This window comes from Oncorhynchus clarkii, chromosome 12, assembly GCF_045791955.1.
Source record: "Oncorhynchus clarkii lewisi isolate Uvic-CL-2024 chromosome 12, UVic_Ocla_1.0, whole genome shotgun sequence".
Lineage (NCBI taxonomy): Eukaryota > Metazoa > Chordata > Actinopteri > Salmoniformes > Salmonidae > Oncorhynchus > Oncorhynchus clarkii.
The window spans coordinates 12851277-12874598 of record NC_092158.1 but is presented as its reverse complement, the minus strand read 5'-3'; the positions used below and the strand labels follow the sequence as shown (position 1 = coordinate 12874598).

Here is a 23322-nt window from a genome sequence, read left to right as displayed (position 1 = left end):
CATTTTGGGGAAGATGTTCTGTTGTTGAGGAGGAGGATGATAGATAATATTCTTTGCGCTCCCTAGTTACCCTGAGAACGGCGTGGTGGAGATGTGTGGCGGTAACGTGCGGCCGCGGGCTCGGACCCTGCTCCGGTGGGACCAGCTCACGGTAGGCCTGGTTGTCATGGTGAACTACAACATAGAGATCCCTGAGGAGAGGGGCTTCTGGTTCGATGCTGAGATTACAGCACTCAATGAGATCTCCAGGACCAACAAGGAGGTCCGCATCAGAATCCTGCTGGGGTAAGAGAGGACATGCTGGGAGGGGTAAGAGAGGACATGCTGGGAGGGGTAAGAGAGGACATGCTGGGAGGGGTAAGAGAGGACATGCTGCGGTAACAGAGACCTGTCATGGGACAGTTTCCGTTGGGAAAGTCTGTTTCTCTCTTCTAGGTCAGATGATTATCCCAGTTATGTAACTTATATATTTCTGCTTACATAAGTTAAGAGGACTTTCTCTATTTCTGTTTGTTAACCTCAAAACATCCTAGAGAACATTCCCTGTGGAGCTCTGATGGACTGATTAACACATTCTCTCTTCCCAGAGGGCCAGGGGACGTCATCCCAGACTGTAAACTGTTGTTTCTGGATGAGATCTATCAGATTGAGAAGACTGGAGCACACTCGCTGTCTGCTGTAGATGGACAGTTCAAACGTAGGCCTCAGCACACTCATACCAATACTACAGTCTACAGCCAATCAGGGCTGAGATGGGGCATACCACAGCCAATCAGGGCTGAGATAGGTCTACTTAGTATGCCAGTTGTTCTAGAAGCGCTGAGGTCAAGGGGGTACTGCAAAGAAGAAACTTGAAATAGTTTTCATCAATTAGCCTGAAATTGATTTCAAATACTTCTTATATAGCATTCTGCATATTCAATTTAAATGGCAAGATTACATGGGTTATTGGCATCAATACATGCATGTGTGTTTGTGGTGTGTTTGGGCTTATGGGTATTTGTTTTTGTCGTATGGTTTTGTTTGCCTGTGTGTGTGCCAATTCTTTGCATATGTATCTGTGTGTCTGTGAGTGTGTGCACACCGGTGTATGTGTTTACATGTGCGTCTGTGTGTGTATGTTTGTGCGCCGGGATGGATCCAGGCAAGAGCGGGCCGGAGTGTAAGCACTGCAAGACGGACCCCGAGTCGGAGTGCAGGTTCTGCTCGTGCTGCGTGTGTGGAGGGAAGCAGGATGCCCATATGCAGCTGCTGTGTGATGAGTGTAACATGGCCTTCCATATATACTGTCTCAACCCACCGCTAGCCACCATACCTGACGACGAGGACTGGTGAGCTCTGACCTGGTCCTCCCAGACCACCTGGGGGGTGCTATACTCAACACAGGATGACCCAATGGGCCCTGGTCAAAAGTAGTGCGCTATATAGGGAATAGGGTACCCTTTGGGATGTAGACAAGACCTGTAGACCTGTGCACTGATGGCTGGTGGAGCAAGTATGATGCACGATGTCAATTGACTATAATGATTGAACATGCATTGTGAGTGTAATAGTCATGTTTACATGTTAGTGCTGACTGAGATATAGATATGCCTTTAGCCATATGAATAAGTTCTACATTCTATATTTTCCTTTGGGTGCCAGTATAGATTTTATTGTAGGTACCATATTTATCTCTCATAGATGTCTTAGTAACACACTGTCTATACCAGAGACACTGACACCAACAGTATACTACCAGTAGTAGTTTCTCTCCTGTCCATCTACATTGACTTCCTGTATTGATCATGCTCTGAGAGGCAGTAGATCAGTAAGGGAGTTATGGTTCTTGTGTTGTGATTGGCAGGTACTGTCCCACCTGTAAGAACGACACCAGTGAGGTGGTTAAGGCCGGGGAGAAGCTGAAGGCCAGTAAGAAGAAAGCCAAGATGCCCTCGGCCCATACAGAGAGCCAGAGGGACTGGGGCAAGGTGAGACACATGGTCTACGACACTAACCCCTGGGCCCATACAGAGAGCCAGAGGGACTGGGGCAAGGTGAGACACATGGTCTACGACACTAACCCCTGGGCCCATACAGAGAGCCAGAGGGACTGGGGCAAGGTGAGACACATGGTCTACGACACTAACCCCTGGGCCCATACAGAGAGCCAGAGGGACTGGGGCAAGGTGAGACACATGGTCTACGACACTAACCCCTGGGCCCATACAGAGAGCCAGAGGGACTGGGGCAAGGTGAGACACATGGTCTACGACACTAACCCCTGGGCCCATACAGAGAGGGATTGGGGCAAGGTGAGACAGACGGGGCCCTTGACACTAACCCCTGGGCCCATACAGAGAGGGATTGGGGCAAGGTGAGACAGACGGGGCCCTTGACACTAACCCCTGGGCCCATACAAAGAGCCAGAGGGACCGGGGCAAGGTGAGACAGACAGGGTCCTTGACACTAACCCCTGGGCCCAAGGTGAGGTACTAAGGTTACATCCCAAATAGCACCCTATTCCCTACATACAGTGCACTACTTTAAAACAAAGTAGTGCACTATGTAGGGAATAGGTTGCCATTTGGGATATTGCCTAATATTTCCTAATGACACGGGTTACACCAGGGAGTTGGGGCCAATTCCATTTTTAAATTCAGTCAGTAAGTAAAGTTATTAATTCTCAGTTTCAGCAGAATTGAAATGGAATTGATCCCAACCCTGGGTCAGATCAGGTCATGGGCATTGGCAGAATCACTATTTGTGGTTATCAAAATTCTAAAGGGGGAACTGGGGAGAGAATTTGGAATTTGAAACGATTCTTCAAATTTGTTCTCTGGCTGTCAAGGACTCTAGCTAAGCTATGTGGGGTAACTTAATTTGTTTGACTCATTGCATATTTCAACGGAAGAAAGAGGCGATATCTTGGCCTGGACTGGAGCTCATATTTTAATGCCTCACTCAGAAGGAGGACCTCCTTGGTTCTTTTGGCAGCAGACAGAATGAGTGAGACACACACACACGGGGTGGCGAACAGGACTGTCATTGTCTAGCACTTTGTTCCGCTAACAGAAGCCGTTGGCCTGTTGAGTCAGTGTTAGCAGAACAAAGTAGATCTCTTGTTCACGGCTTGGTAGCGGAGTTACTGAGTGCTCCTGAACGTGTCAATTGGCAACAGGTAGCAGTGGCCAAGCTTGGGTATGTTCATTATTCACCGAACCCGAAGAGAACGGACTGAGACAGGGATGGACTACCTGGACTTCAATTAAGAACTACTCATTTTTGTTTTCTGTTGCAAAATGTTTTGTGTCAGTGTGCCCTACTGAACAAAACTGTACTTTGCAATGTCAAACTAAAATGAGTATTATTTCTTATTGGACAAGTCCAGGTTGTGCCTTCCCATTTTACTCAGTAGTCTTCTGTTTGGTGCCTACTGAACATGACCCAGGCCCACAGTAAGTTCCTCTGCTCTCACTAAGATGTGTGTTATTCTGTGTTGGCTAACTCCCTCTCACACTGTGAGGCGATGGTAACTATGCCATTTAAAATGTTTTGCTACAATGTGTTCTACTGAACGCAACCCAGGCCCAGGTAACACAGACAGGCCCTCGGTAAGTTACTCTGACTAAGCCACAACAGTGTTTGCTGTTTCCCTCTCACACTGTGAGGCGATGGTAACAATGATATTTAAAATGACTCAGCAGAGTGAAGTTCTTTTCCTGGAACCAAAGTAGGGGAAAATAGCTAACCCCATTGTTTCCCAGAAATACACCATGGATGTGTACCAAACGGGACCCTATTCCCTATGTAGTGCACTACTTTTGATCAGGGCCCATAAGTCTCTGGTCAAAAGCAGTTCACTATATAGGGAATTTAGTGCCATTTGGAACGCATAGAATGCTAATTGAAAACAGACTATTCTGTACATTAGTATGTATTTATGTGCTAAACAAGGTGTTTTTTTTTGGGGGGGGGGGGGTTACTCATGGTTTGGGAATGTTATGAGAGAGAAACACTGAGGAATGAATCAAATTGTCCAACACTTTAATAAAATAATCATTTCCAGCCCGGAAAATGGATTCTTGTTATACATACAATGCTATTCAGGTCTGATTAGGCTATATGGTAGCTAAAGCTTGTACTAGGAAGTCCTTGATTTATGTAATGTGTGTGTGTGTGTGTGTGTGTGTGTGTGGTCCAACGTGTGAATACATGCTAGCTAAAGCATGCATGATTAAGTCCTTCCGCTGAATGCCATGTTGATGTTACAGGGTATGGCCTGTGTGGGGCGCACTAAGGAATGTACCATCGTCCCCTCCAACCATTACGGGCCCGTACCTGGGGTTCCCGTGGGAACAACATGGAAGTTCCGCGTTCAGGTGAGCCAATGGAAACGAGGTTTGGTACCATGTGACCATACAGTTGGGGTGATGCAGGTTTGGTGATTTCTCAGAAACTCGGAGAGAACAGAGAAAATGTAATATTTTCTAATCATGAAGATGTTGACTCTGGAAAATATAGTTATTTTCAGTTAACTTTAGAGGTTCATAGTTACCTAATATTCTGACACTAAGGATTTGTTTACATAGCCAGTATCACGAAGCCCCCCCCCCCCCATATCACCCATCCTGACTCTCCCCCACTCCTGTTCACTCCCTCTAACTATCTTCTCCCTTCCTGTGTTCCAAGGTGAGCGAGGCGGGAGTGCACAGGCCCCACGTGGGAGGTATCCACGGCCGCAGTAACGATGGCTCCTATTCGCTGGTGCTGGCTGGGGGCTTCGAAGATGAAGTGGTGGGTGTCTTTCTTTTGTGTCTGTCGTTGTGTTTGAGCTAAGCAATCTAGGAGCGTGGGAGTGTAGGAGAAAAAACAGGTGGAGGGAGATCTCTTTCTCCCGGTTTTCCCTCCTCTGTCTGGCAGACCCTCTGATGTCCCATGCTGTTTGCTCTGGCCCTTTTAGCCTGGTAGACACTGGGGGAGGATGGTAGTCTACCCATCTATCTGGTTCTCACACCGCTGTCTCTCTTTCTCCCACTCCTTCTCTCCCTCTAACACGTTTGACTTTCTTAAAGGATGGTCACTGTACAGCATAGCTCTGGAGAATGCACAGCGCTATGATTAATGTTTTCACATTAGCTAGGTTTCCATCCAATTGGTGACAGATTTTCATACGAATATTCTAAAATCAGTGAGTAATGACGTAGTGCACACAATGTACTCTTTCCACTTAAGTTTTCATGTACCAAATAAAAGTTAAAAGTTCAATGTGTTTCCATCACATTTTCAACTCCACAGATCGTTTGTCACTAAAACGGTTTCGTTAAATAGCAAATGTGCCTAATCTGGTCTTGGTCTCTATAGCCAACAGGCTGCAGGTACAGTGTGGGTAGACTGTTCGGGTGAACTAGTCTACCCGAGATTATTAGAGCGAGAATATTTTTATTTGTCAAAGACAGTCAAGTGTCAATCATCATGTCATTAGAATAAGAGCCTTTAATTGGAAAAGAGCATCAAGATCACCACCGTTCACTTTCCCCACCCTGTGAAGTTCCTCATAGGTTATTTCATCTGTAGCCTAATCCACCGCATGGTTTCACAAGTCTCAGTGGGAGAACCACACACCATGTCATCACGTTACAACAATATGATGGTTATGAAATCAACATTTACAGATGAAAGTGTTTCCACCGCCAATTCTCACAATTTATTTTAGACACAAATATCCTACAAGTCATATATAACATTTTACCAAGGATGGATTTAGCCATTTTGACTGGATTTCGAATTGTAACTATGTTGATTTAGCTGTGAGCTTTGAGCTGTCCACTTACCCAGCAAAAAAATACAAGGATTAGCTAGTATGTGCAGAGACAGTATTTTTAAGAGGTGTGTGTGTGTGTGTGTCTCTTTTTAACCCTATGACCTCTACGTTACCCCTCAGGACAGGGGAGATGAGTTCACCTACACAGGCAGCGGGGGTCGCGACCTTTCAGGGAACAAGCGCATTGGGGAGCATTCCTTTGACCAGACCCTGACCCACTACAACAGGTACAGTAAACAAAGCACTGTACCACCTGGCCTGTTTCTCTCCCTGACGTTTCAAATAGATACCTTTTGTCACTATCAGACCTTTTTTTGGGGGGTCGTCTCACATCAAAAACATCAACACACAATTATAACACAGATCAATTATTTAACTGGTTTCAGGAACATCCACTAGTTCTAGTCATCAGGTGACCTTTAACCCTTGACCTTTCAGGGCCCTGGCGCTGAACTGTGACGCCCCAATCAACGACAAGGATGGGGCGGAATCCAGGAATTGGCGTGCGGGGAAGCCGGTGAGGGTGGTGCGGAGCTCCAAGGGCCGACGTATCAGCAAGTACGCTCCGGAGGAGGGCAACCGATACGATGGCATCTACAAGGTACACTCGCTTTTATTTTCATTTCATCTTTATTTAACTAGGCAAGTCAGTTAAGAACATATTCTTATTTACAATGACGGCCTACCCCGGCCAAAACCTAACCCGGACGACGCTGGGCCAATTGTGCGCCGCCCTATGGGACTCCCAATCGTAGCTAGGGCACTAACACCCCCCTCTCAGGAACATGGACTGGATATCATGTCCTTTTGGAACCTTTATGTTTGTAAGTAGTCTCTCTTAGTCCCTTGTGAAAAATAAAACATTCATTACAGATGTAATACAAAGCGAGTGGAAATAAATGGGGTGCCGATATCAGAGGGGTTGATCCTCATTAGGAGTCATGCCTTTTGAGCACCATGTTGATTTCCCCAGATAGACCAGAACGGTAATCTCAACCCACGTAGTTTCAGGGATGTTGCTTCTCAAACAAGACAAGATGAGAAAATACATGTTATCTTTGAGATGAATCCCTGATTACCACAAACAAATCTAATCACATTTTTAGTGTTGTTCCTGTCTCACCATGAAACTCCAGTTAGTTAAACAGCATCAACATCAATGGGGCATTATGTACCCATACAGTTATAATTACTAAAACGGGCCTCCACGTTGTAGTCTGTTCAGGGGATGGTCAGTCATTCTATTTCTAATGTGTCTCAGGTGGTGAAGTACTGGCCAGAGAAAGGGAAGTGTGGTTTCCTGGTGTGGAGGTACTTGCTGCGAAGGGATGACCTGGAGCCTGCTCCCTGGACACCTGAGGGGCTGGCGCGCATCCAGACACTGGGCCTGGCTGTGCAGGTGAGGGGTTTACGGTGCTGTTTTCTAGGACATTATAACCGTATGAGAGGACGGGGGTTTGGTTATGACTGCTGTTGTCTCTTTTATGTCTTAATTTCTCAATTGAATGTAAAACTGACTCTCCATTGTGTGTAGTTCTGTGTCCTTTGTTTGTTCATGTTGATATTTTTGTCTGTCTGACTGTTTTCATGTGCGTTTAGTACAGTATCCTCTTGCCTATCATAGTGCATTATGAGTTAGTTATAATGCATTGTAATACTTGCCGATGTTTTCATTTTCCTGTCTCTGTGCCTCTACTCTACAGTGTCCCTCTGGTCGCCATTTTAAAGTCTCTCTTTGTCTCTACAGTATCCTCCAGGCTACGTGGAGGCCATGGCCAACAAGACCAAGAAGGAGGCTAATGCTCGGCCAGGGTCCAGCAGGAGCAAGAAGCAACCTGGACGGGGCCGGCCGCGGCTACAACCTCTGAAGAAGAAGGTGAAGGAGGAGGAGGATGAAGAAGAGGAAGAGGAGGAAGAGAAGCCCATGGAGGGTACAGACCAGTCACAGAGTAACGGCAGTCAGGAGACAGGTACCTGTTGAGACGCAGCTAGGGATATAGGCCAGAGACAGAAGAGAGATGGGTTTTTGTTACCTTTAGGTGTACAGTTTATATCTGGTGCACTGCTATGTATGCATGGGCGGAATTGCCGCTAGGGAAACTGGGACATTTCCAATAGATATAGAACTAGATATGCCAAAGCATTTCGGGGGTGTTTTAAAGGTGTCAAATAAAATATTACCCATACGATATGTGTCCATGCATCCGTAAACAATGTGTGTTGGTATGCGTCTCTCAGAGGTGTGTAAGGAATCGACAGAGCCCCGAGCCAAGCGTCAGAAGATGGAGGAGGCGTTCCAACTGACAGAGCAGCAGCAAAGCCTCATAAAGGAAGACCAGCCCAACAGAAAGAACTGGGACGAGGCCATGGGACACCTCAAGGAGGGGCCGGTACATAAAGGTCACAATGTGACATGCCATGACGCTACAAGGCACAGTACAGCAGACGCCATGGCAACCGCACAAACAGCATCTAAACGAACACAACAGCAGCTGACAACTCCGTCCCCTTAATTAATTGTATACAACCAATATTACACCGACACACAGTTCTGATTTAAGACTAATATTACTGGAACAACTATATTGATGGATGTGAAGCTACGGTTTCCATGGTGATGTCTGTACCTGTACTTCCTGTCTCTGTTTCTTTAGAACTTCCTGAGGAAGGTGGAACAGACGTTTATGTGTGTCTGCTGCCAGGAGCTAGCCTACCAGCCCATCACCACCGTCTGTACACACAACGTGTGCAAGGTTGGTGTCCACAAACTGTGTGTGTCGGGTTCAAGGTTTCAACTGAATCTGCTGTTTTAAATGTAGTGATTATTGTCCGATTGTGGTTTTATGATTTCATACACATGAAGATACAGGTGTAGAATTAGAAGTGACCATATGGCACTGTACAGTTAAGGAGTTGTCGTTCTTTGACTTCTGACTGACCTGTGGCATTCTCGGTCTGTTCCTGGTCTACCCCAGACCTGTCTCCAGCGGTCGTTCCGTGCTGAGGTGTATACCTGCCCTGCCTGTCGCCACGACCTGGGGAAGGATTACGTCATGGTCCTAAACAAGACTCTACAGCTGCTGCTCGACCAGTTCTTTCCTGGCTATAGCAAGGGCCGATGAGGACAAGACACCTGCACTTACCCAAACAGTTACACACAGACCCATAATGCATACAAACAAACATAGGCATACACACTTATTCATACATTGGTACACAGTATAGACACACCCTCCATCTCTTAGGCAGCAGGGACTGACCCCACCTGTTGGACTTGGACTGTCCCCATTTACGTCACCAGCCTGAAGTCATCCAAGCCCCAGGAGAGCCTGGAGCACCATGCCACTACACCCCCAATGGGTTCCCATCCCTGGGTACCAACACCCCCTGAACCCCCCCCCCCCCCCCCCCATGATTTCCCTCTCTCCCTCCCTCTCTAATTTTCCACATCCCCAGTCCACAGAACTCATCAGTTCATCGCCATCTACCTGTCCATGTGAGGAACAGCCAGAGAGGATGCTAATGCTAACCATAGCCATGTAGAGAATGTCTCTAAGTATGCTAACGCTACTTAGCCTCCAATGAGAGGGGGTCAGGGATTACCACCTAGGAGAGAGGGTTGATGGGAAATGTAGTGTACAATGTTAAAGGTTATTTCTTTATTACTGGTCGATTTGATCTTTAGACACAAATGGGTTCATTCTTTTAAAGGCCCTGTGCAGTCAAAAACTAGATTTTCTTGTTTTATATATATTTCCACACCGAGGTTGTAATAATACTGTGAAATTGTGAAAAGTATGATAATGGCCTTTTAATGTAAGAGCTGTTTGAAAAGACTGCCTGAAATTTGAGCCTGTTTTGGTGGAATGGAGTTTGGCCTTCCATGGTGACATCACTGTGTGGTAAATTAGTTAATAGACCAATAAGAAAGAGGTCCAAACCTCTCTGCCAATAGCAGCAAATGCTTAATTTTCCCTTCTGCACTCAAACCACTCCCAGACAGTCCTAGCAAAGTTCTTGCTTGAGAAATTGCTATTTCTCAAGCAAGCTATATAAGGAGCTATTTTTGATTTGTTTTTATTGAAAACAATCACAGTAAGGTACTTTGTTGTAGCCTTGTACGAACCGCCCTTGTCTCGCGAGTTCACATTCTGTTTCCCTACGTGGATATCCAGGATGGTTTGTACGAGGCTAGCTTAATTGTTTCCTAGAAATGATTTGAATATTGAGATACAAAATGTCTGCGTTGGACCTTTAAAGATGTTCCTCCCTTTCTCCTCTGTTCCTTGTCTGTCTGTTCTTGTGGTGATGTTCCTCCCTTTCTCCTCTGTTCCTTGTCTGTCTGTTCTTGTGGTGATGTTCCTCCCTTTCTCCTCTGTTCCTTGTCTGTCTGTTCTTGTAGTGATGTTATTTTTCTTTAAAATATTTCAGGATTTTTTTAAAGACATGCAAATGCAAAATGGTTTAAATAATGCTATGGTCTCTAAAGCAGCAAACTGTGATGTTTATTACTTCCTTCCTACCTACTGCTCGAAGTGCTTTATATACAAAACAGAAATGTTCTTCTGCATTGACTGGCAAGCTAATTGTGTCCTCCTCCTTTGAGCTTCTCTTCGTCCCCCCCTGTCCCTAGGGTTGCAAAATTCCGGTAACTTTCCAAAATTCCCAGGTTTTCCAGAAATCCTGGTTGAAAGATTCACGGAATCAGGGGGGAGAAAAGCAGGAAATCCAGGACTCCTTCCAACAGGGATTTCTGGAAAACATTTGAGAAACTTTTGCAACCCTACCTGCCCCCCAGTCTTGTACCGTACCGACCCCTACCGTGGACTACAGTACTAACAGTTCTCTAGACGTCAAGTGGATGCTTCGCTTCAGCATTAATGTTCTCTGTTTTTATTGTACTTGTTAAAAAGAAAATATGTTGAAAAGAAAAAAAGTGATGTCTATAATTTCCTATACTACAACGTATGCCATTTTTCTATACTTTTAGTTGCCTATTCTATTTTAATCTGTAGTTATTTTTGTGGCAAACTTTACCTGCTGCTGTGTCAGCCTGAATGAAGTTTCATTGCTTCATATTGTGATCTGAAATTTTATACATGGTTGATACTTGATATGTACCTAATTAAATATTTTGATTCCAGAAAACAACAACTTGCCTGTTTTAGTTTCCTTCACATTAGAGGAGGATAGTGGACTTAACCTGGTCCCAGTTCTGTTTTGTGCTGTAGATCAGTGTTTCCCAACTCCAGTCCTCCAGTACACCCAACAGCACACGTTGTAGCCTCGGACAAGCACACCTGATTCAACTGATCAACTAATCTTCAAGCCCTTAATGAGTTGAATCAGGTGAATTGGTCTGGGGCTACTACAACATTGTCTTCTGTTGGGTGTCCTGCAGGACTGGAGTTGGGGAAAAACTGGTGTAGACAACGATCATAGGAGTTGGCCAGGAGGTACAAATGGATCTGGGACCAGGCTTCCGCTGGCCTCACCTGAAACGTTGGTTTCAGACTCAATATGGGCCTCAGTATGGGCCTCCCTGATTGATATAAGACCCAAACAAAAGGACAGTGGAAAGAGATAAATTTAGGCACTCTATAAAGATCCCTGTCTCTATACATTACTTAGGTCATGTAGGAGTCAAAAAATGATGTACAGGGGGCCTCCTTTTACACATACCTACCTACTGAGCTGATTAGTAGAGCCGGGTCCTGCACCCACTGAGCTGATTAGTAGCCAGGTCCTTTATCCACTGAGCTGATTAGTAGAGCTGGGTCCTGAACCTACTGAGCTGATTAGTAGAGCCGGGTCCTGAACCTACTGAGCTGAATTGTAGAGCCGGGTCCTGTACCTACTGAGCTGATTAGTAGAGCCGGGTCCTGTACCTACTGAGCTGATTAGTAGAGCCGGGTCCTGTACCTACTGAGCTGATTAGTAGAGCCGGGTCCTGCACCTACTGAGCTGATTAGTAGAGCGGGGTCCTATACCTACTGAGCTGATGATTAGAGCTGTGTGCTGTGCTATGGCTTGGTTTCTTGTGGAACAGTGTAAATATTGCTTTGCTGATCTTGCATTCTGGAACGTGAGATGTGTGCTATGCCAGTGCAATTTTTCTATTATAAAACCAGGTAGAGAACCCCATAGAGGAGATTACATCTAAAGGCGCTACACGGTCAATCTGCCGTCTGCATTGACAGTGATATGGCATCTGCATAAATTAGGGCATTCACACTTCTTGCGTCTCGCTGAGCAGCGCAGAGCTGTTGTCAAGGAAGGGAGTTTTTGTTTATACAGGACCTCGTGCCCTCACCTACGGTCAAACAATGTCAACATGTCACTATACAGAGCCCATCCGCATTGTTAAAACATTTGAGAGCCGTCTGGCGATGCAGTAGAGCTCAATTTGGCCTCTGGAGGCTCCGCAATTGCGTAACACCATCCATACGGCACTTCCGACCACATTTTCGGGATCAAACATAAATGGTCTCTTAGGGGAGAATGCAGGCAGTTTAGTGTCGAGGGGATTTAGTTCACCCCTGGATTCTGCATGTGAAACTAATGCCATACATACAAAATGGTGCAGGTTATAACAGAACAGGGAATATCCTGGTGGCATCATGAAAGATGGAGCGTTCCCTGGTGGACTAACATTTTATTACACTTGTCAATCCCCCAATAGCGTCGTTTTATAACATGACTAGGAATGCGTTCCTTTTCTCTACCCTTCTCCAGAAGTGTAAGCATGGCTGGTGGGTATTTCCACCATATTCCTCACACCAGTCCATTGCTTTTAAATCCATAAAGGGGAGTGTACGAGTGCAAAGGGTAGAGAATAGGAGTGCAGACAGCGCACCCCTGAATTCAATCAATTGCAGATCAGGGATAATAGCGTTGCTAGTCCTCTGAGAATATTTACGCGTACTGTATCTGAGCTGAAAACAGTTTATCCAGTCACAACTCGGCAATCTGTTCCTCCTGTTTCCTTACTTCGCAGAAATACTGACACGTCAGTAACTAGCGTACTACCCTGATGGTAAATGTCTCAAATGAGAACCTGTGCGTCCTTGCCACGAGGCATGGCTACAGACTGGCCACCACAGGCGTCTTCAACAGTGCGCCATGTAAAACGTCGGTGTCATGAGACTTGCATTTTTCTTAATTTTATTGTCACAGAAGCACAATAGGTACCACTATGCAAGATGCACATCAAACTTATAAACAATTTTGAATTTAAAATAAAAAACAGTTCAAAGGAATGCTAGTCCAAATATCCCATCAGACACCACAACACATGTATCCAAACGATGCTCTACAATAATGTTCAGGTATCGAGACAGAAAAGCAAAAGCACTTTGGATTCCCCTCCCCCCTCTATTTTTTTAAATATTTTTTTTTAGCTTTGTACCAATTCACCCATCATATTACATATTTATCACAAATGCACCCAAACCAGTCACACAAAACAGCATTCACCTGTGCTCTCCAACACACACTTCTAGTCTAAAGAGCTATTATCCAGCCATGAAGTACCAATATCGGGGCAGTTTTTGCTCAAAAGTAATGTTTACACACATCATTACAACATTTTCAGAAGATCGAGTGCCTTTATATCTAAACAATTGTCAGATTAGAGGTGGGGCTGACATTGTTTTTTTGTTTTAATCTTAACCAATTAAATAAAAAGATTATATTGAATATAGCCAATTAAATAAAAGCGTATGCTCTTATTTCAATGACTAAGGTATATCTTAGCCAATCAAATTAAAAGTTGGAGTACCTAAGTAATTCTGACAACCTGTTTTTGTACATTTAAGAAATAACGACGAGTCCTCCATCTTTTTAGCAACAAAGAACAAAAAAATAGCAATAGACAATTGATTGATGACAACAGAATTGCAATATTCTCAAAATCCTTAAAAAACATGGTTCCCTCTGAAGTGTTGGAACAAAATACCAACGAAACCGAACTTAAGAATTTAACAAATATCAGCCGAGCTGTGAAACTAGGGGATACACATCCTAATCATCCGCTTCCTTTGACACAAAGCATGGAAGGCTGTAAGCACTTGGGTCAGGTGGTCGATTGGCTGGGGTACAGGAGAGGGTAGGGCATTGGGTAGGGGGCAGGGGTTAGCCTGGATCCAAACTGAAATTGCTCCCTTTCACAACTGCTTCACTTCACAATTGTGGTCATCAGTCTGGCTTTCAGACTTCAGTCTGACTGAACCATCTCTTCATTGAAACTGTTAGTGAGACAATAGCGAAAACGGCAGTTTTCATTATTTGGGATGCAGGCTAGGCATGGCTCTTCCAGAAAGCAGGATCAATGTGTTACTTAGACATCCAACTGTCATAACTAAACATTATGAATTAATTTAATCATTCCTAGAAATATAGACTTTGTATGACTGACTTGACAACCAACAAACCCATTATTGAAGTTAAACTTCTTTTTTAAATCAAGAGATTTGACTGCTTATCAAAAGTTAACTGGCTAATATGATGATTCTGCTTCCTGGAACACCCCACAGGAGTCAGAGCTAATCCTCGTCGGAGGAAGAGTCCCTGTCGAAGTTGTAGGCCATGAAGAAAACGTCAGGTCGAGGCGGGACAACGGCATGGCCCGGTTTCACTATCTCAAAGCCCAGAAAGCTGAATGTGCGCACAAGTTTAGCTGTGGAGAGAAACACATTAGAAATAACAAAACAACATGACCTTTGTTAATATAATTGTTGGACTCACTTGACGTATTCCTTTTAGCTCCTAGTGAGCAAACGATCTACCAAACAGTGTTTGGAAAAGAAAAAAAATCCACAGTTGGGATGTGCTTCTCTATTGAAACTGTGGGTTTGGTGTAGGAATACGTTTTAAAATAGGACTGTTATACGTACCACGATGCTTCTCTATTGAAACTGTGGGTTTGGTGTAGGAATACGTTTTAAAATAGGACTGTTATACGTACCACGATGCTTCTCTATTGAAACTGTGGGTTTGGTGTAGGAATACGTTTTAAAATAGGACTGTTATACGTACCACGATGCTTCTCTATTGAAACTGTGGGTTTGGTGTAGGAATACGTTTTAAAATAGGACTGTTATACGTACCACGATGCTTCTCTATTGAAACTGTGGGTTTGGTGTAGGAATAAGTTTTAAAATAGGACTGTTATACGTACCACGATGCTTCTCTATTGAAACTGTGGGTTTGGTGTAGGAATACGTTTTAAAATAGGACTGTTATACGTACCACGATGCTTCTCTATTGAAACTGTGGGTTTGGTGTAGGAATACGTTTTAAAATAGGACTGTTATACGTACCACGATGCTTCTCTATTGAAACTGTGGGTTTGGTGTAGGAATACGTTTTAAAATAGGACTGTTATACGTACCACGATGCTTCTCTATTGAAACTGTGGGTTTGGTGTAGGAATACGTTTTAAAATAGGACTTTTATACGTACCACGATGCTTCTCTATTGAAACTGTGGGTTTGGTGTAGGAATACGCTTTAAAATAGGACTGTTATACGTACCACAATGCTTCTCTATTGAAACTGTGGGTTTGGTGTAGGAATACGTTTTAAAATAGGACTGTTATACGTACCACGATGCTTCTCTATTGAAACTGTGGGTTTGGTGTAGGAATACGTTTTAAAATAGGACTTTTATACGTACCACGATGCTTCTCTATTGAAACTGTGGGTTTGGTGTAGGAATACGCTTTAAAATAGGACAGTTATACGTACCACGATCATCTCTGTTCTTGTAAAAGCAGACGAACACGCGGAAAACTTTAAGATCTTCTTCTGCATACTCCAGGAGAGCCGCAAAACTGTTGAGACAGACAGAGAGAGCGAGAGACAGAGAGAGCGAGAGAGAGCGAGAGACAGAGAGAGCGAGCGAGAGACAGAGAGAGCGAGCGAGAGACAGAGAGAGCGAGCGAGAGACAGAGAGAGCGAGCGAGAGACAGAGAGAGCGAGCGAGAGACAGAGAGAGCGAGCGAGAGACAGAGAGAGCGAGCGAGAGACAGAGCGAGCGAGCGACAGAGCGAGCGAGCGAGAGACAGAGCGAGCGAGCGACAGAGCGAGCGAGCGACAGAGCGAGCGAGCGACAGAGAGAGCGAGCGACAGAGAGAGCGAGCGACAGAGAGAGCGAGAGACAGAGAGCGAGAGACAGAGAGCGAGAGACAGAGAGCGAGAGACAGAGAGCGAGAGCGCGAGACAGAGAGCGCGAGACAGAGAGCGAGAGAGCGAGAGACAGAGAGCGCGAGACAGAGAGCGCGAGACAGAGAGCGCGAGACAGAGAGCGCGAGACAGAGAGCGCGAGAGACAGAGAGCGCGAGAGACAGAGAGAGCGAGAGACAGAGAGAGCGAGAGAGATATTAACTTGGATGACAGACTAAACACCAATTCTAAAGATCTACACCGCCTCTCCCTCAGCCACACATGGTCCTCTCCTCGGAAGTGGGTTCCAAAGGTATCAGCGTTTCCATTAGCTGGTAACAGCAGGATAAATACATTTGACACCAACCGGCCAATTGTCCGGGAGAAAGAAGGGAAAAAAACATTGTGATTGATGGAAATACATTTGACTGGTCATGCTTATCGGTCTATAGGTTCATTTGCATAATTTAGTGGAATTAAATTGGCGTGTGTACTGTATATTCGCACATCATACAGCTAGAGCCTTAGAGCGGAAAATCTGTCAACCAGCGCAGCATCTCAAACTGCAACGTCACAATGAGCTGAAGGCACTTTGAAAAATATATTTACTTCATTGTTTGAAACCTGAATGTTTCAATACATATGAGGCACATCTTCTCTTGCTTCAAAGTTGATTATTATATCTCCTCTCCTAAATTTCTAACTGATATTTTCATCTCTGTCACATGAAACAGCTCACATGTTCAGTACCCTTTAGACAACAGCGTTTTCCTGCTAACTGCATTATGGAACGAACATTTGCGCGTAGCCTACTGCCTTGTGCACTTATGTGAAGAAATAGTTGATCAACATTTTAAGATCAACGTTCTGATCTGTTGCATCAGACTCATTGTTTTTTTAATGTTTATTTTGAATGTTTATGTAGCTTAGGCCAACTGGTTCTATGAATTAGGGATCCATATTCCCTAATAACTGTCCCAGAGTCTGTTTTGAATAGGATATTTTTTATTGATAAGCTGACCAATAGAATAGGTCAACTTTTTAACTATGGGGGAGAGTAGATTGACAGGCTAGTGATTTAGCTTGTTTGTTACTCATCTTATCTGAGGAAAAGTAAATGTGGACAGTTCTTTGAACATCTTCAGAGTGCACATCAGAATTTGGTAAGAAGTACCGCGCATCGTTGCATTCTCGACTTGTATGTTCTGTTAATATAAATAACCATAATGTAAATCTGATTTCTGTCATTCTGAGCAGCGTGGGTGGACACCTTAATCAGGTTACACACCCAATGCATATGGGCCCCGTAAACTCACCTCTCCTTGCTGCCCTCGGGGAGGGGGTCTATGGGTATCTCCACATACAGAGCATTCCCACTCAGCACCGCGTCCCAGTTGATCACCCTGGAAACAGTGAGGCGGCTCTGGAAGTGGAGTATCCCGGGGCGACCGTTCCCCGCCGGCTCCGCTGTCACCGTCAAGTTCTGGAAAACCAAAATGGAAGGAAACAGAAGGAACGTTAATGATTAAAGACAACTTCATGGTTGTGTTCACTAGAGCACACCGTTTCAATAGAAAGGGAATAGCTGTGTTGTTATTGGACAAGTTCAGGCAGTACCTCACGGTTTTAAATGTTTTATTTTTTTTTATACTGGGTGAGTCATCATTGAGACCAGGGAGCCCTGTGAACATGAACATACAATAAATTATAGACACGACGAATCACAACAAACATATCACCTCCCTTAAACTCAATCTAAACTGTCCAAATGAGGCCAGTGAGTCTAATTTCAAGGTGGCCCGAAGGCTATTCCTTGAGATGGGGGCATAATAACTCAAATCAGTGGAGAACCGCGGGATCCCCAGAACCAGCCAGTCCAGAGACTGGAGGTATTAGCTGGAGGTCTCACAGGTCTCCACTGACCCGGGGAGAAATTATTTGCATTTTTATGCCCTCAGCTCATGTAATAGCCTTTCAAGAAGGGCTTGGTAGTCAACCAAATAATTACTAATGAATCATAGTCAGTAGAGGGTGACGGGATCTTTCCTATACAGTACCAGTACGCGACTGTCATTTGTAGTCTGTCGGTCAACCTGCACACAGCAATAGGACATGGTAGTAGCAGAGAGAGTGAGCCTGCATGTCTGTCAACAATATCAGCCCTGTGTTGTACAGACTCCCCTATTATTTCACACAGATAGCTAACAGAGCCATCACATGACAGGATGTGGTCATGGCATCACCATGAAAACAAGAGTTTCTCTCTCATTCCTTCCTGAAATGTCAGGTTGTTTTGAACACTGAGTGAATGACAACGACCTGTGTGTAATTGTTGCCTATTTTGTTTTGTTGTGTATGTGTTCCAAAATGCCACCCTATTCCCTATATACGGCTCTAGTCAAAAGTAGTGCACTCTAAACCCTTCCCAAAAAAGATTGCAGTCAGAGTGCAGTAGTGTAAACTTATGTGATAACCCATAATGAAAGCTACGCACTAGATAACAGGATATGTAACAATGAAACCTGGAGAATAGAGGCGTTAAAAAAACACAGAGAAGTGAAACTACCAGCTGTTTACTACCCCTCCCCCAAGGACCAAGTAGCCTATTCAAGACATTAGAATATAGTACGACGATCACATTCTAGCTATAGGTCCTGTTTATGTCATTCAGAGTACATATATGAGGGTGGCAGGTAGCCTAGTGGGTAAGAGCATTGGGCCAGTAACTGAATTGGCGCTGGTTCGAATCCCTGAGCCGACTAGGGGGGAAGGGGGGAAGGGGGGAGAAAAATCTGTCGATGCGCCCTTGAGCAAGACACTTGCTCCTGTAAGTGGCTCTGTATAAGAGTGTCTGCTAAATGACTAACACGTAAATGTAAAATGGAATAAGTTGGCACCAGAAAATATAACCTCCCAACAATATTTATTTCTAGTATGTGACGAGTGTGCTTGATGCATTATGTATTTAACAAGCAGGTCGTGTATGTGAGGGTTGATGTACTCACGGAGTCGAACGGCCGAGATGTGTGATCCCGTTGACCATTACCTCGCCCACCTGGGATCTTCAGGGGTGGGAGAGGGGCATCAGGAGCACCACAGAGGCCCCGGACCACGGGAACTACTACAGTGCAGGGAAAGACTGGCCACACACACACACAGAGAGAGAGAGAGAGAGGGGGGGGTTAGGCCCACGGATACTACTTCAGCAGGGACAGGCTAGAAGGGATGAGGGAGAAACAGAGGTTTGTTTACGCTAACTTTCGCATTTCATTGTCACCGGTTCTCCATTGTATTTCTAAACCCAAAGGAAGCAGAGCCTAAAGAAACCCATTCCCGTATGTTTCTAGGCTAAACACAACAACGTAAGAGGTGGGGCTGGTTTTCCTCACGTTCTTATTACTATCCTATCCTGCAATTTAGTTTACTTTATTGTCCCCCGCGATGAAATCAAGGACGGGACTGTGGATCGGTCTCGGTCCATCCGTTAGTCACACTACTTAACGCAGAAAAGCACTTGCTCGATTTTCACAAAACTTAGGTGAATGACGAGTCTTGCCATTTACAAAATTACACTGATTGGCCAAAGATGGGAGCTATAGTAATTAACTGAAATTTGTGAGTCACAACAGAGAGGAAGAAGAGAAGCAAGAGGGATTACTGGCCCCAAAATCTGTCTTCTCCAGCAGGTGGCGTTTTTTCCTTTGGCACATGACATGGAGTGGATTAGCTGAAGGGACTGGTACCCATTTTATTTTTGAAGATCTTTATTCTCATTGTTATATAGCGGTCACTTGAGTATCTGGTTAATATAATGGATACGATAACTCAAATGTTAGTCATACGCAATTGGCCCAAGGGGGCGGGCGCTGCATCACTTGTGGAGGACGCCATGTTTACTCTCGCTTTGTTAGCAACTGACAAAGTGCTCCATTGTGGCACATGTATTGGTGTAAATAAACCTGGACCTACCTGTGGTTTAATTAGTGATGTGGTTTAAAAACCGTTTCAATACAACAATAGGACTTCCAAAACGTATGTGATTCTTACACTTGTGTTGCCGAGTGTATTTATTTAGTGCAACAGGCTGACTAGCTAACAGGACAGGAGTGGATTAGTAGGACAGGCTAAGGGACAGCCAGGGATGCTGGAGTGGGTGTCTGAAAACAATGATGTGCGCTACAAAGCTCTCACTGCAGTGAGATGGGCCAGTAAAGTGGATGCAATTCACAGCTTGTGTGATTTTAAACCTCCCATGAAAAACCGTACTATATTTTTTTGTATGCGTTATAGCATCAGCTCTTCCTTCATAATTGTGATCAGAATCTGGGCATTAGTAAGCACATAATATCATGGCACAATAGGGCCAGGTTTCCTGTTAAAACGGAAGGTATTCATCCAAGGCAAAACAAGATCCACAAACACATCTGCCATCATATGTCAGTAAACGTAAATTCATTGGTCAACGCCACAGCGGGTTGCAGAATCCCCTTCAGGGAACATCTGATGAGGCTGAATTGAATCTCGACAGGAAGGCATCACAATGAGGAAAAAACGTGCACAATCTAAACTACGCCGCTACCGGATTACCTATGATTAAAACTATATGACCCTAAAACCTGACAATGATCGCTAGAAGTCAAAAAATATAACCTACTACATGGAATAATGAATTCATCCCATGTAGATATTTAATTGTGTCATAAGGGTTGGTAGCCAGTAGATCCGACCGACTTACTTAGAGCTGCACTAGGGTCAGACAGGATTCCTTTTTGGAAGACACAGAGGAGCCAGCACGAGATACGGCTCAGAAAACATACCTCAATCCGGGGATGAGAAATTCATTGTAATCCAAAGTGTCCCATTAATCCAAATATTACACAGAAGATTGAATGGAAAACTGCCCTTTTCATCCTCATGCTGGGTAGCAGAAGTCACGGCAGTCCTTTTGGAATGGCAGTGTAAGCCACTCAGCTCTGACATGCCATTCCATTACAGCTGCTGTGGCTACTGCTAACTAGCATGAGGACGAAAGCATTCAATCTTATCGGTGTAACAGTTGGGATAAATGGAACAATTCGGAGTACAACACATTTCTCATCCCCGGATTGAGGTAGGTTTTCAAGAGGCATACATTACATGACCAAAAGTATGTGGACACCTGGTCGTCGAACATCTCATTCCAAAATTACAGGCATTAATATGGAGTTGGTCCCCCTTTGCTGCTATAACAGCCTCCACCCTTCTGGGAAGGTTTTCCACTAGATGTTGGATCATTGCTGCGGGGACTTGCTTCCATTCAGCCACATGAGCTATAGTGAGGTAGGGCACTGATGTTGGGTGATTAGGCCTGGCTCGCAGTCGGCATGCCAAAGGTGTTTGATGGGGTTGAGGCCAGGGCTCTGTGCAGGCCAGTCAAGTTCTTCCACACAGATCTCAACAAACAATTTCTTTATGGACCTCGTTTTGTGCATGGGGGACTAGTCATGCTGAAAGAGAAAAGGGCCTTCCCCAAACTGTTCCCACAAAATTGGAAGCACCGAATCGTTTAGAATGTCATGGTATGCTGTAACATTAAGATTTCCCTTCAATGGGATTAAGGGGCCTAGCACAAACCATGAAAAACAGCCCCAGATCATTTTGCCTCCTCCGCCAAACTTATTCAACCATTATTTAACTAGGCAAAGCAGTTAAGAACAAATTATCATTTACAATGACGGCCTACCACAGCCAAACCCTAACGATACTGGGCCTATTGTGCGGTTCCGTTCTGTGAGCTTGTGTGGCCTACCACTTCGCGGCTGAGCCATTGTTGCTCCTGGAAGTTTCCACTTCACCATAACTTACAATTGACCGGGGCCGCTCTAGCAGGGCAGAAACTTGACAAACTGACTTGTTGGAAAGGTGGCATCCTATGAAGGTGCTTCGTTGAAAGTGACAGATCTTCAGTGAGGCCATTCTACTGCCAATGTTTGTGTATGGAGATTGCATGGCTGTGTGCTTGATTTTATACACCTGTTAGCAACGGGTGTGGCTGCAATAGCTGAATCCGCTCATTTGAAGGGGTGTCCACATATGTGTGTGTATATATAGTCTCTCTCGGGGGCTACTTGGTGTTTCAATCTAAACCGGAAGCCTGTCAGACCCTAATCCAGCTGTAAGCAAGCGGGTCAGATAAACTCCAACTCAACAATACTGAGACATTATGATGCCCAGCAATTACAATAATGTTGTATCATTTTGAGGGAAGAATAGTATAATGACGTAATGTTACAATGTAAATGTCTTTGTGATGTCAAGATGGAGAAACGAATATTGTTGCGTCACTGAGGCCTTATTAAATAATCAAAAGTGTGATGTGATTAAAGATAAACGCAACTATCATGGATGCAGATTCCCCACATAACAATGGAAAGGGAAATGTTTTTCTTCTGTTTTTGAAGTTCATCGGTGAAACGACGAGCCATTCTAAATGGGTTTCATTTGTGCCCTGTTAACTCATACACCAGCCAACTAGCTACCTGACCATGGTAATGCTATAGCTACTAACGTTATGCTTTCAGGTGGAAAGAGTTAGCCTAGGTACTATGCCAACGTCAACAATCTAACGTTAACTCATTTTATATAGCTATAAACGAGGCGTCATTGGCAACCATTGAAACATAGAAAACCCTAAACCATGTATTTATATTACGTAGCTAAGCTAGTTTAGCACCATACGAAGGAAGAAGACTAACTTGAAACAATTTAATTATTTCCCAATTCATTCTGGATATTTTTCATAGATTACTTCGTTAACCAGTTGTGGGTATTTTGTGACATAGTAAATTAAATCCCAGTTTATATTCGTAGCTACTTCCTCGTCACTGAAAACAATTGCTAGCTACCATCCCCCACTTGACTTTGCTGTCTGTCTCCACTTACTTGCCAATCATGTCACAAATACTATTACTTAAATCCGCCATGGTAGAAAAGCACTGTGGTTTTCCTTCTTTCTCGCGAGCAAAGCAATGACTGTTTAAGATCCGCTGGAGGTTGGATTTTACCATCCGGCCTCGGGTAGAGACACGACGGGCTTCTGACTGCTCACTGCAATGGTCGGCTGAGTAATAAAGCCCGATCGGTGCTGAACTCAAGCTAAATGAGCCCCGAGCTACGTAGAGGGAAACAAGCGATACGTAGCTAGAGGTGAAGATAGCTTCGTGGGGGCGTCTTCTGTGCAAGTGGAAAAGTACCAAAGCCAGCAAACTAACAACAAAGACAGACAGTAGGTCTGATGTTTGTGACCAAGGTAAGAAATGTTGAATCTGAAGCCCCCATGCAACATTATAATGCAAGTTTAAGTTACATTTCATTGAA

The 23322-nt window shown here is 44.5% G+C and overlaps 1 protein-coding gene and 1 pseudogene across 1 annotated transcript in view; one reads left to right on the top strand and one right to left on the bottom strand.

Annotated features, from left to right (window-relative positions):
• The window catches only part of LOC139422722 (E3 ubiquitin-protein ligase UHRF2-like), a 41996-nt gene extending 31042 nt beyond the window's left edge, over positions 1 to 10954 (top strand). The window contains exons 4-16 of the mRNA XM_071174029.1: positions 67 to 285; positions 588 to 697; positions 1145 to 1331; positions 1847 to 1970; positions 4254 to 4361; positions 4672 to 4776; positions 5924 to 6030; positions 6242 to 6404; positions 7065 to 7202; positions 7551 to 7773; positions 8042 to 8193; positions 8458 to 8556; positions 8779 to 10954. Coding sequence (XP_071030130.1) covers positions 67 to 285; positions 588 to 697; positions 1145 to 1331; positions 1847 to 1970; positions 4254 to 4361; positions 4672 to 4776; positions 5924 to 6030; positions 6242 to 6404; positions 7065 to 7202; positions 7551 to 7773; positions 8042 to 8193; positions 8458 to 8556; positions 8779 to 8925 — 1882 coding nt within the window. The 3' untranslated portion in view covers positions 8926 to 10954. The remainder of the gene's footprint in view (positions 1 to 66; positions 286 to 587; positions 698 to 1144; positions 1332 to 1846; positions 1971 to 4253; positions 4362 to 4671; positions 4777 to 5923; positions 6031 to 6241; positions 6405 to 7064; positions 7203 to 7550; positions 7774 to 8041; positions 8194 to 8457; positions 8557 to 8778) is intronic.
• Positions 10955 to 12944: 1990 nt separating this feature from the next.
• LOC139422721 (ornithine decarboxylase antizyme 2-like) lies at positions 12945 to 23084 on the bottom strand (annotated as a pseudogene).
• Positions 23085 to 23322: the final 238 nt, after the last annotated feature.